Source organism: Callorhinchus milii, unplaced genomic scaffold (genome assembly GCF_018977255.1).
Source record: "Callorhinchus milii isolate IMCB2004 unplaced genomic scaffold, IMCB_Cmil_1.0 Scaffold5, whole genome shotgun sequence".
NCBI classification, from domain to species: Eukaryota; Metazoa; Chordata; class Chondrichthyes; order Chimaeriformes; family Callorhinchidae; genus Callorhinchus; species Callorhinchus milii.
In genome coordinates this window covers 37,415,310-37,428,930 of record NW_024704746.1, presented here as the reverse complement: position 1 = coordinate 37,428,930, position 13,621 = coordinate 37,415,310, and the positions used below count along the sequence as shown (strand labels likewise).

Here is a 13,621-nt window from a genome sequence, read left to right as displayed (position 1 = left end):
TGATGACCATAACCAGGCACATCTTACCATATCCATTTTAAGTTTAAGATATGAATGGTGCAGTATCCAGTCCATGGGCAGAGCACAGGGATCTCAGATATAGGCTTGTGAAATCCAGGCCAGTGTTACGAGTAGCACCTTTGGCATTGTCAGTCACTGCTAAGATTTCCCCATTATAATCGTGCATCACCAAAGGCGCAAAACGTAATATTGTCCAGAATTTCATGCCAGAGGTATGTTACAGCAATTACTACTCACCAGTCCAACACATACAATGCTAAAATAATTTCTCAGGAACGCAATGCGCACACACGTGGAGCACCAGGAATCATCACATACTCAATACAGACACAGATTTATTCACTTGTGTAAATGCCTTAGAGTAAACCAAAACTAAATGTGTTTTGTTTTGCAAGATTGCAAAATTGAATTGAAAATAGGGGAAGTTTGCCAAGTCTCAATTTTCAACACTTCCAAAAAAATTACGATCCCTTTTTGACCTTAGGCATCTATAATTTCCCCCAGATAAAAGAAAAAATCACTCTTAATAGATTTTGTAGCTTACGTTTTGCATTTTAGGCTGGAAGTTATACAATTCATTTTTTTTCACATCCAAAGTCTATAAATAAGATACATCTTTTATCGAAACTAGTCCTGTGTTTTGAATATATCCTGGACATGGATCTGTTTATTGAATAGACCACAGAATTTAAAATTTTCTAGTGATAAATATAAGAGCTGGCTGGCTTATGGACCAGCATGTGATCAAATCTCAGTTATTAATATTACTGATTTATATTAATTCCGGGACCTCCCGACATGAAAGACGTTATATAAATATATGTTTGTTGTTGTTGAGTTTAGAGATCTTTTTACATAATTGAGTATCCTTATAATAAAACATAGTGAGGAATGTTCATGCATATTTCTTCCTTTAATTGTGAATTGTAATTTCAGTGATTAAACACTACCCTGATTGAAGCGTGCTATACAAGTTGTTGTCGTTGTCACATCCACCTCTCTCCTTTTATAAAATCTCTCGTAGAAAAAAATTGGCTGTTCAAATATTTAGTTTTACAATTAAACTTCAGAAAATGAATGTGCTTTGTAAGTTTAAGGAAAACCAATGGTTGAAGGAATAACAAAACTTAATACGATGATGCAAACAGTGGAGAAAACGTGAATATTTATAATAAGCCTTGTATTTTATATAACGTCTTCTCATGTCGTTGAAACATCTCAAAGCACTTCACTTTAATATAAAGTGTAGTGACTGTGTATTTTCAGTGAATGTGAGTACTAACACTCCTGCTCCTGTTAATAACATTTATTTAATTCAATTGCTTTTGTTATATTTGCAAATGTGTTAAATCGGCCAATCAAAGCAAATGTTTGCCAGAACAGAATAATGGAATAATTGGAGCAAGATGTAGCTCTTTAAGACACATGCTGAGACATTTACTGGAGAAGAGGTCTGACTACTCAAACTCACAAAAGCTACGTATTTCTACAAACAAAATAACCCGATTTTCTTAATACTGATTCTTTCATTGAAAATATCCTTTTATAATCAATGGTTTGGATCTACAATCAATTGTGACTTGCAAAATGTTTTGGTGCTCCTTTCTATTTGAGAGCCCCATTTCAACCAACTCTCCATTAATCCCATTCCAACCTATTTATTACAGTAGCATCATAAATGGCATCACTTTTTCAACAGCTGCCTCGGTTTGTATTTTTACATCTACAAAACATTTTGCATTTATTCCCATGAGATGAACGACAGTGTATTAATTTTATTGTTGGGTGATCCATATACTAATACTCCTGATAATCAGCCATTCCTTCTGGCTTTCTGTTACCAGAATGCGAATACAGTCAATGTCAAATTCAACTTTGTGACCAATGTCTCGAATCTCAATCTTCCCGTGTTGAAATTGTCCTAATGGCGTGTAGCTGGAGCACTGTTTTCCCTTTTTTGTCACCACCACATTGTGACCAACCTCTAATGCTCCATGATGCAAAATGTCATTTTGTCTCTCGTCTGTCCCTGTTTCGATTTTCAGTTTGTCAATTTTAGCAGGTTTCTCAAGCACAATAGCGAAGTAATTCCCAGCCGAAGTAGATTTCCCCCAAAAATATTCATCCACACTGCTGTATGCTTTACCAGGGTCATAATGTTCAAACACATTCATGTTGGTGTAAAGAGTCGCAGGGGGATTGTCGGGAATATCAAAGGAATCTTCTTCAAAATCGTCATCCTTGAGTTTATTTTCCATTCCTCTGAATGACGAGTAGTATCCCATATGCTGAAATAACGAAGGTTTGAATCGTATAACATCCTTCTGGGCAAGTAAGCCTTGGAAATGAATTAGGAGCCAGTCACATGGCATTTCCTGATAAAACATTAATAAAAATTGTCCCAACCGTGAGAGATCACGAGAGTGGTATAGTTTTCCAATGTATCCCAACTTTGAAAACTCTAATGTTACCCAATAGGAACCTTCTCTTGAGGTAATTACTTTTTTAATGGCAGAGAGAAAGTTTCTAGAGCAGCGTATATCATCCTCCAGCATGACATAATAGTTTGATAAATTGCCACAGAAATTAAGTAGAAAAGCATAATCTATATTCTGTTTAGATCGAAATCTGACGCGGTCCTCTGGATCGTTATAATTTCTTTTGAGACCATCCAAACTGGGATAATGCTCCTCAGGAGTGTGGATAACTATTAAACGACCAGAAATGATGTGATGGGCAAATTTTCTGGAGATGCCTTGGACAATATTTTCGCACCACAAGAGGTCAAACTCTGCCAAATGTACGACCACCACAATTTCGTTTAGCTCTTCATAACTAGATTGATCAAAAATAGATTTAATAGTTTCCAACAGATAATTCCCTCTTTTCCTTTTCACGGATGACAGTCCTATTGTGAGATATCCTGCATGGAAAACAAGAGAAGAAAATAGAAAATTCTAAATCACATTTCACTCAAAGCATGCTTCTGAAACTTTTAGACAATAAGGATTACTCTTGAAGTTACAAAAGAGAATCAAACTCACTTTTTCTTGGTATAGGAAAACCAGCAAGGTAGCGATATGTTACATTAATTGCTCCTGAAAAGTTAGTCAAATCTTTGAACGTATGAACGTATTTTTCTGAATTAAGTTGATGGGAAGTTAATTCTCTTGCCACTCTTTGTTCTCCTTCCTAAATAATAAGAAATATAACATGGTCAAAGCAAAAGCCACATACGTTTAGAAAAAAGTGGTGCATGTTGTTCACAATGACCAGTAACACTTGACCCTTAAATTTCTTTTTTCTCTTCAAAGTTCAATTGTACAGCGTCTAATTCAAAATAAATTCAGACCTCCTCTTTATACGTAAAATCTTTCACAACCCTGACATATGGGGAAAACTCTTTGTAGCACATTCAACTGAGTCCAATATTCCTAGATCCTGAGATATAAGTTGGTTGCAAAAATATGGCTAACTTCTAGGTTGTCAGGTTGCTGCTGGTGTACTTCCTGTGCATTGCACAGATCTACAGGAAGTGTTGCTAACATCATTTCCTGCACACTGTCCATGCACATGATATGCAAATAGTGACATTTGTTACATTCTCTACGCACGATGTACAGGAAATGACATCAACTATGACCTGTGGACTTAGAAGTCGGACTTTTAGTGGGAGCCCAACTAGTCAGTCCCAGAAGCCGTGTGTGTTATTTTCCAGTCTGCATTGGTTTACAGTAAAGTATCATATATTGAGGGGCACAATAACATAGCTTCCTTTGCATCACAGTATGAAACAGCATGTAGATATCGGCATGAAATGGGTGTAAGCATAATGCGTGGATGTCTTAACTGGGAGACTTGATTGCAACATTAATATGTGTTGCCTTTCTCTAAACAACACCTGGTTTCACATTGGAGACTAGTGCGCGGATTGGGTTAACAATTAATGTGCAAAACTGATGGGTACATTTTAATGATGTAGTTGACAACCAATATAAAGGATTATAGAGTCACCAATAGTTCTATTCATTGGTAATCAAATGCATCCTTTGTACGGATGCATTTGCAAATGATTAATCCAACCTGCTAATTTTGCACATGGGTTCTCAACCCAATTTGCAAATTAAGCTCCCATTATGAGCCTTTGGAGTTAGATTCAAAGGTTTATCATCTGCAGTGAATCATACACTGCAGATTTAAGAGGTAATATCTGGGGTATCCAAAATGAATCACATCGGAATTCAAGTGCAATACACCCAGCTTGGCATTTCCTTTGCATTTTCCTATTTACTTAATTCTTGTTTGGCAGCACGCCTCTAAATAGTATCCAGTAAAGTGTTACCCAGTTGAACTTGAATGAGATTGTTGGATGTTGTTGCTCACATGACAGAACTTTGAGGGAGACCATTCAGTCAGAGCCAAAGATCTCAGAGGAACAACTTCACGGTCAATTGAAATCACGATGAAAGAGAAACATTGCTGTTGCTCGGCAAACCACTGCTTCTATTGATCTCACTGGGCCCTCAAAATGAATAGACTGCATGAAACTTTCCCCCAAAACATCTCATTAGTTAACAATTTTAATACCGACTAACTGAGCTCTGTAAGATAGCAGAAGTTGTTGAAAAATAATTTTAACTGCAGAAAGTCAAATCAAGAAGTACGTGGCTGCAATTATCAGAGTCAGACAAGAAGATTCAAATAATTATGCCTGATGCCAAGTATTTGTTAACTCCTTACAGGAATAATCATTTAAGCCTTATTGTCTGTCTCTGCAATTTCTCTTTTGATCCATCAATATTTCTTTATTATGTCCTTGCTTAGGAGTCCAAGATGGATTTTTCATTCTCTGCAGACCTGACCAATGCTTTCAGTTGTAACACAATGTCCTAGGGCTATTTATTTCTCAGCCCTTTCCATATGGATCTCCTTCAGAATTATTATCTGGTAGATGAAACACGTGCAACTTCAGACCAAATGCATATTAAACTGTGTAATGATTGTAAGGAACTTGACCTCCCTGTCCCCTTATTTGGCAGGGATCTGGCTGAGTGTGTTTTGCAGTGTACACAGTCTCAGAAATGTTCATCTTGCACTCAGCAAGAAACTGATCCCAAGATAGGCTTTTTGAAACGTCATTCAAAGAAGGATTCCAATCTTGGACGCCTTTGAATCTCTGATCAGAGGCAATGTTAGGGAGTTATTTTCCTGCTAATTGCACATTCCAGCTTCAAAAGGTATAGTTTAAGCAGAACTAGGTGCTCTAAACGCATTTCACACGGCTATTAGTTACCACATTTCGAGAGTATGCTTCCTTCAGAACTATCTCACTAATTCTCAAATGGGCACCACTGCATTGTTTTCTTAGTTATGACTTAACCTGCTGATAGATTGCTTCTTCACTTCCTTCCAGATCAGATTTGACATTATCAAAATTCAGTTTAGCTCAGGGGACTCCTTTCTCAATACGCTTTCAAAGGAGAGTTTTCTGCCTATCGCCCAAGTCAGGGTAGGATCAACTAACAAATCCAATGAAAATCCTTAGGGGGTATAGTAATTGGTCTGTTCTCAGATTTCAGGTCCCACTTTGGCCATTATCTCCTTGCATGTTACACTTCGTAGCTAGCTTGTCTTCCAGGAGCCTTTAGACATCTATCATGTTTAGGATTATGTCCACTCTTCCTCTTTCTTGACACCAGTTTTCCCAGTCACAAGGGATTTAGCTGACCTTCAGGTTTTTGGTTGTCTTTTCATGCCTACTGAAAGTGTAGAGAGGCCTGTAGGATGTGGGTAATTTCATTTATTTCTTGGCTAACTTGATCATTCCTCCTGTTGAATTGCAGCCTTAGCTGTAAATCGTTTATCCTTTTCAACGCAGCCCTGGGAATTTAGGGTGTTACATTTCCATCTCCTCAGGATTTCAGGAAGCTGGCTCACACCATGGCCTCTGATAAGTTTGTCTTGGCAGAAAATGTAAGACACAGATTTTGACTCTTGACAGTGCTTGATTAGGGAATTCTCAGAGTCACAGTTCTGCTGCCATCAAATTATACTTTCAGCAAGCTGCTTCTCACGGGGGCACTACATATCAGCTATTTATTTATACAGCTGATTTCAAGCATTCTGCTAAGCTCTGCACCTTTGGATCTTGGATGACTTCCATGTTTGCTTCAGTCACAAGAGGATCCAGGTTCCAATTTTGTCTACTGCCCTTACAGTTTTCATATGGTCATGGGTTTTGCTGGAAAATTCCTATTACTAAGAAATTCTGCTTTGAAATAGTGGCTTTTAAGATTAATTTTAGGGAATCTGAATGACTTACGAAGCTGTCATTCACCTGAAAGTTTTCCGTTAAATGTATATGAATGCACAAAGAGTCTTCTCCTCAACACAATGACAAATTATCCTTCTTATCTTCAGCAATTGGGAAGCCCTTCTGAGGCCCCAAATTCTACCTAGTCTTGACAGTAAGACCATTTTGTCAAAACATTATAAGATTTTTCAGAATTATGGGAAAAATTCTTAACTCCAATTTTTATTCAGAATCTAATTTTCTGCAAATCTTAGAAAAGAGCCGACTTCCAAGTTAAGACTGAAATTAAGAAATTTCCACAATTTTGCACAATCTTAAATTTTAAGACAAAATTGTTTTATGAGCTAAAATCTATGTGGAATATCAAGCCTCTGGAATTTAGCTACCAATTTACTGACTACTGTTTTAAAGATATCTAATCAATAACATCCCAAACCGCCTTTCTCTAATCAATAACTTATCCCAAACCACCTTTCCTATTTGCTTAATGAGTCTATCAAGACAAATCTCAGCTGGAAGTGAATCCTTCTAAGGATAACTATTTCTGAAATCGCAAGACCAAAAGAATGTGGTCTATAATGCACCATGCCCAGGTGTAAAAGGCATGTGTTATTGTTACATCGATGGAGGCATTGATGCAAACTGAAGCAGCAACAATGGATAGCAGAAGGATCTTATGTCTTTTAACCAACAAAAACAATTTGCCCAAATACAATTAAAATATATTTTGAGTACTGTATATCTTTGACTCCTACCCCCACCCCCTCACTTTGTTCAAGGTCTGTCTTAAACCTACCTCTTTGGTCAACTTTCCCCTTCCCATCCCCACTTCACTTGACTCACCCACAACTCTGGTGCCAAGCCTGGATTATTAAACACTTTGGAATGCCCTCCCGAAGTGAAAGGAACTATATAAATGTAAATTTGTATTGTATTGAGTAATGTTGCGACTATTTAATTGGACTTGTCATGCAGGTAGAGAGGAGAGTTATCAATATACAGACAGCTTCATTAAAAATACTATCGGCTGTTGGAGAAATTATTCCTCTTTCGCTGCTTTTTCACTTTTTCCTTCAATAATTTAGGATTAGTCAGATTCCTCAGAGGAACAATTTTTTTNAAATAGCATGGGACTGATTTTTCTATCCATGTTTTGTGAGACTGCTAGCAACTGATATGAACGTGAAATATGCCTTTTGGTAGTGATTAACGGTGTTGGAGAAGTAAAATGATTCATGAGTAGACTGTTACACTGCATAAAAATTAGATAACCACTAGATCACAACTAGACGCAAAGCCAGTATCCAAAGGAGAAATACGGTTTATTGGTTTAGTTATTTAAAATAAAAAATGTAGAGATTTGATGTTCAGTGTGTTTTCAATCGGGCTCTCTGTTCCACCATTAGTGTCCAAATCCTCAGTCACATCACTCCTAACCTCCGAAATACCCTTCCTCTAGCCCTTCATTGTGTCTAGTATTGTGCCAAGTATTTGTTAACTCCTTACAGGAATAATCATTTAAGCCTTATTGTCTGTCTCTGCAATTTCTCTTTTGATCCATCAATATTTCTTTATTATGTCCTTGCTTAGGAGTAAATACCCTTCCTCTAGCCCTCTGTCTTTAAAATCTCTTTGGCTGCGCGTATGGTCACCTCACCCTTGTTCATCATCAGACCCAGTCATGTAGAGTGCTCAGAGATGTTATCCAACATGAAGGGCGCTGTTCAAATGCGAGTTGTTGTTGGTTAATGGGAGCTTACCAGTCTCTTATTAATAACGATAGCTGAAATAACCTACAACTTTTGCAAACATTTCATCAAATTCGCAAATCTTCCTGTAAAATACTGCAGGTATTTTATTGCCTCAGTCACGATATCTTAGCTTTAAAGAAGCTGAAACCCATCGTACCATGCTTAAGAGTATCCAAATCAAACTACTGACAGTTCCACACAAGTATAGAAATTTCCATGTGTCTGGAATGGAATGTGTACTCCATCCACAGAGGGACTCACCCTGCACACCTAAGCCTAGAAAGTCAAGGCACAGATTGCAAGAGTCAAGGTTTGGAGAGGGAGAGAACTCCAGGGTGTCTGTCGGGGTCCTGTTGAAATTTAACCAGAAACAACCGCGTAGGTCGCCATTACAATAATTGACAATTGCTTGCAATTTGTTTCAATTTACTTAATGCTTACTTTAAGATGACTGTGACCAAATGCTAGTTATTTCCTTTTATATTTTTATTCCTTACCATTACATATCTGTCATCTTCCATGTACAGATTCAGACAAAGGAGACAAATAACAAGGACAGCTAGCACTGGAATAGTTGAACGTTTCCGGAAGCATCGCATCTTCTCCAAACATTTCCAATACAGTCTCATCGTAAAACTCAGCATTTGAAGTTTCCTGCAAGAAAAGAAAATCATAACTTAATTTGTCCAACAGCCATTCAGGAGGATGTTAAAGATTTTATAGCACTACTGAAAAAGAGAAGGGAGTTTTTGCTGATGTCCTAGCCAATAATCCCATTCAAGGCTGTTTGTGGGACATTGCAGTGTGCAATTTAGCTGCCACATTCACCTACAAATACACAGTTACTACATTTCACAGTAAAAGCCCTGTGAAGGACTTTGAGACATCTCAACTATTTAACCAGGCACTATATCAAATGCAAGAAATATTATTATTATCATGATCGTTTACATTTGAAAGAGAATATTTTGGTCTTGTGAGCTCCAGGGTAGGTTCTGTGAATATGAACATTTCCCATTGATGAAGCTCACTTTTACAAAGATTTGATCTAAAATCATTTCGTTTGAAGAAATTCTCCATGAAGCTCTGAAGCGTTCCGTTCACTGAATAAAGGTCATTCTGATAGATTGTAATGATGTCAACTGGGGATTCCCTTGGAGCACGACTGCGCCCAGCTATTCCTGTCATTGTGTCGATGTTTATTCAGAACCACTGTGAGCAACTTTCATTGTTTTTTTAAGGAATCAAATATGTAACAGAAACTGGGATTAAAAAAAGAGCACTAAAAGAGATCAAAGAAGTGCAATTAAAATGCAAATAGATAGAATTTCTATTGGAAAAGATTCAGTATACGGCTTCACCTCGAAGAATGTAGTTAACATTTTCAGACCTTATCGCTGATTTTATTGTCTCCTTAAAATAATAATAATTCACTGGCTTGCTTATGCCATGTATGGCCTGAAGATAAATTGTATCTGGGTTTATGGAAAACAATTTCAAAGATTTTTAAATGTTTTCCAATGACTTACTTAACACTTCAGTCCCCAAACATCCACTGTATCGCCAAAAATACAAACCACCAGATGGCACCACAGTAACCAGAAAAATTCAAAGGTTCAGCACAATGTGCGAGTGAACATGAATATTTCTGTTTTAATTCAGTTCATCGTTTGTAAATGCAACTATTTGCACACGCTTATTTAAATGTGAAGACTGCAGCATGAGATTTTGTTTTAATAATGCGTCAATGTCTTCAATGGGGATCCAGCCAGGAGCATGTGAAAAAAATATACTGACTGTTCTGCTATATCTCTCAGTGAGCAATATTACAATGATTTCTGGAACCACATCTTTAATAAAACAAGCAGACACAAGTGTCGAATAAGCCCTGAATACACATCCTATGTCACCACTAAGCATGCTTTCCTAGATCAAAAACTATTTAGGAAATCTATTCTTCAGTGTGATGCTGCATCTTTAAGAATGTCTTATCAAATGCGCTTGAATGCACCCTGCTACAACTAAAGGAAGAATACAACTTTGCTGTCTTGCATTAACATCTCACATTTGAAAATGAATTCCATTAAAGATGCAGAATTGTTTCATTAACCTGTGCAAATTGAATTCCGACTAAGGGAAATTACCTTGGATCTTATGCTGGAACTGTCCCATCTCTTTATACCCTCTCTCTAATTCAGAAAAAATTATAAAGATTCTTCTTTTTTTTCAGAAACTGCAAAACAAAAGACTCCTCGTGTTTAACAAGCATTTATTCCTGGAGGTTCCTACATTATGCAGCAATGCGAAGTGAATAGAAAACCGTGACTTCAAAGAAATCAGCCTCTGCCAGTTAAAGTAGTCTTTCTTTCTTTCATGAGCAATCATCTTTTACATGAAATGTTCACTGCCCTGCACACATTATAAGCAATGCCAGCTGCCCTTGGTGAATGTGACAGGAATACAAACTTAGGGCTCTGATATTAAGCACGGGTCTGTTTTAAGTCGTGAAGATAACTCCATTTAACAGTAGGTCAAGTGAAATATCTAGAGATTATGAGCAAGTTAAACTGATATTTTTAATGTAAATGCTCATTCTGAATTGAAGCTTTTCATTCACAGGCTAAAGATTGTGCTTTTGCTATTCTGAAACTTTTTCTTAAAGGGAAATACCCAGTTGAATAGCCAAGATCCATCATGTAGCACATGTATATAGGTCAACTTCCTGCCTCCACCCTCCCAAATCCAACCCCCAGCTTCGGTGCAAACCTTGATTGTTGGGAATATCCTCCCAATGTGAAAGGCACTGAAATTACAATTTGTTGTTGTTGGAGGAAGAGGAATGGAAGACAAAGGGGTAAGGATTTTCAGAGTTTTGAGGTCTTAGGAAAATGGTGTGTTGTGTATTTTTTTATTTCAATGTGGCTGGGATGCTATCTCTTTCTAAATATCGAGCTCAGCTGTATGAAAATTTAAAATACAATCTTTGGCAAGACTTCACGTCATATGAGGCACCTTCCGTAGTACCGAGATGTCAGCCTGGCTCAGTCGATAGCACTCTTGCTTCTGAGTCAGAAGATAATAGGTTCAAGCCCCACATCTGGACTCTGAACTCATGTAATCCATGCACTGCTGCATTGTCAGTGGTATCATCCTTCGATGAGATATTAAACTCAAGTCTGTCTATTCAGGTGGAAGTTAAAGATCTCATTGCACGATTCAAAAATAGAAGGGAGTTTCTCCCCACTTCCTAGCTAACAATCTTCCAGAAAAAATTAGTCATTCACTGCATGGCTGTTTATGGGATATTGTTGTGTGCTAATTGCCTGCTGCATTTGCCTACAAATATTCAGTATTACACACTTTACAGTAAATTTGGTGAAAAGCTTGGAGACATTTTGATGATGTGATCAGGCTGTATCAAATGTAAGAATTATCATTATTACCTAGAGATTCACATTAGCACCTGTTCAGGCTCTAAGTTGAGACTTTTTGATAATTGGAATGATCTCATTAACTGATGAGACTGCACTGAGAATATCAGGAGTCCATATCTGAAGCTACTGAGAGATGTTGATCATGCACATGGCTCATAATTACTTACAGAACTAGAAATGTCATTTGAATTTCAAAGTAATAAACTTCCATGTTCCATTAAAAATGAATATTTGGAGATAGAAGGAATTATAAAATACTTACAATATTTAACTAACAATAATTGACATCAATTTAGACTATCACTGAGAGAAGGATCCAGTCTGAACCTTACATGCAATTTAATTTCCTCAGCTTCAAATATTATGAATAAACCCTTCGATTTACTGCTTTCCAGCCTTTGAGGGGGACGGGGTGGGGACAGGGTGGATGGTGGAGATGGGACACCATTAGATTAAAAATATAATTTACTTTGTTCTAAGAGGTTTATTACCTTTGATTTCATAAGCTTTCATGGTCCACCTTTAAAAGTATTTGATATGCAATATTTTTGTGCGCAGAATTTACATGAAAGCATTCAATTGGAAAGCTGGAAAGAGAAATGAGCAAAGCGGGGAGGGGTGGAGTTAAATGCATTCAAGCTGAATTCAGCCTGCTAAATAATTCATTAATCAATTTGCATTCATTTTTCAAATAAGGTTTTGAACAATTTTCGTGAATCATGAATAATTATATAGGATGTAATTATAAAGTTTTAATAAATCATCACAGCTGTGGTGCAGCAAAAAAATTAGTGTGAAAAAAAAATGTTAGTTTCTGTGTAATTTTTTAAAACGTTGGCTTTATAAACAATTAAGTTATGCTGATGTAACACTGAACCATTATAGGTTTTGGTAGACGTCATGAGAATTAAAGGCATGCATCAACTTCAACTGCTGGATGATGGCTCAGATGATAAAGGCACATCTTGGCATCGAACAGAGTCATACAGACTAAGATGATTATTGGAATGAAACTCTTTTAAAATCTGTGATGGATGGGCTTTGAAAGTGGGGAGGGAGGGAGGCAGGGAGGGAGGGGGTAAATTCGAGGGAAACCAGGATAGGATTCCAGAGAGTGGAGGCAGATGGTTGAAAGATCACCTGCTGATGGTGAGATGGATACGGTGGGGGATGTGAGACAGAGATAAAGAGTTATTAAAGGGAGAAGAAGCAATTGGGATATAAAAAAAGAACTCCTTGGAGTTTGCTTCAGCAATAAAGGAGATATGAGAGCACAATACTATTTGTGATCAGAGGAGATAGTGAGACCAAGATTATCAATGATGGACTAAGGTGAAGTCATCAACGTCGGGAAGTAATAAATGGCTCTTGCTTGGATTTGATAAACATAAGAAATTGTCTTCAAATAATTCACAGAAACTTGATTTCATTGCCCCACCGAAGGGCACAGAGAAGATCAAGATTAAATGACTTAACATTGCACCGTAAGAGGAATGAAGGCTGTGTGCGACTGAGGGCATGCAATCTGAAGGAAGTTGATGAATACAGAGTAGAATTATCAACAACAGAATGGATAGCATTGGATGATGAGTTGAGGAGATCATCGATATGGAGAAAGAAAAGAGTGGGAGTAAGAACAGAGCCTTAGGGGAACAAGTAAAAATGAGTCAGAGTATGAACAATCAGCTGCCACAGAGTTTCTTATTGATGTGCCAGCTAACCTTCTGCTATATCCTCCTAGGTATTTAGAGATTTAGACTTTACAATCTCAGAATTCTGGGATAGGGTCAGTTGAATGGAATTAGCTTCTTCAGAGAATCCAAACTCAGATATTAGAGACATCCCCAATCACTATTACATTATTAAGGAAATCTTCCCATCCTCTCAGGTATTCATTTTCAAAGATCTGTTCCACTTAGGAACAGTTTAGTCTTTGTTTCTTTGCTGTTGAAACCTAAATGTCCTGTTTGCTAAATATTCTTTGATATTTCAAAATGCGGGAGATCTGTCGATCGCTTGATCAGATTTAGTTTGAGCATAATTTTCATTCCGGGCTGCCAGATGGCCAGATTCTTAAAAGATCTTAAAGAGCACCGTTCTCA

General features: G+C 37.3%; 1 protein-coding gene across 2 annotated transcripts in view; it reads right to left on the bottom strand.

The window, feature by feature from the left end:
* Window positions 1-1,793: 1,793 nt before the first annotated feature.
* mgat4c (mgat4 family member C) overlaps window positions 1,794-13,621 on the bottom strand; it is a 71,017-nt gene continuing 59,189 nt past the window's right edge. For both annotated transcript variants that reach the window (XM_007903773.1, XM_007903774.1), the window contains exons 4-6: window positions 8,583-8,739; window positions 3,066-3,213; window positions 1,794-2,944 (exon numbers count right to left, since the gene is read on the bottom strand). In XM_007903773.1, coding sequence (XP_007901964.1) covers window positions 1,797-2,944; window positions 3,066-3,213; window positions 8,583-8,729 — 1,443 coding nt within the window. In that variant the 5' untranslated portion in view covers window positions 8,730-8,739 and the 3' untranslated portion in view covers window positions 1,794-1,796. The remainder of the gene's footprint in view (window positions 2,945-3,065; window positions 3,214-8,582; window positions 8,740-13,621) is intronic.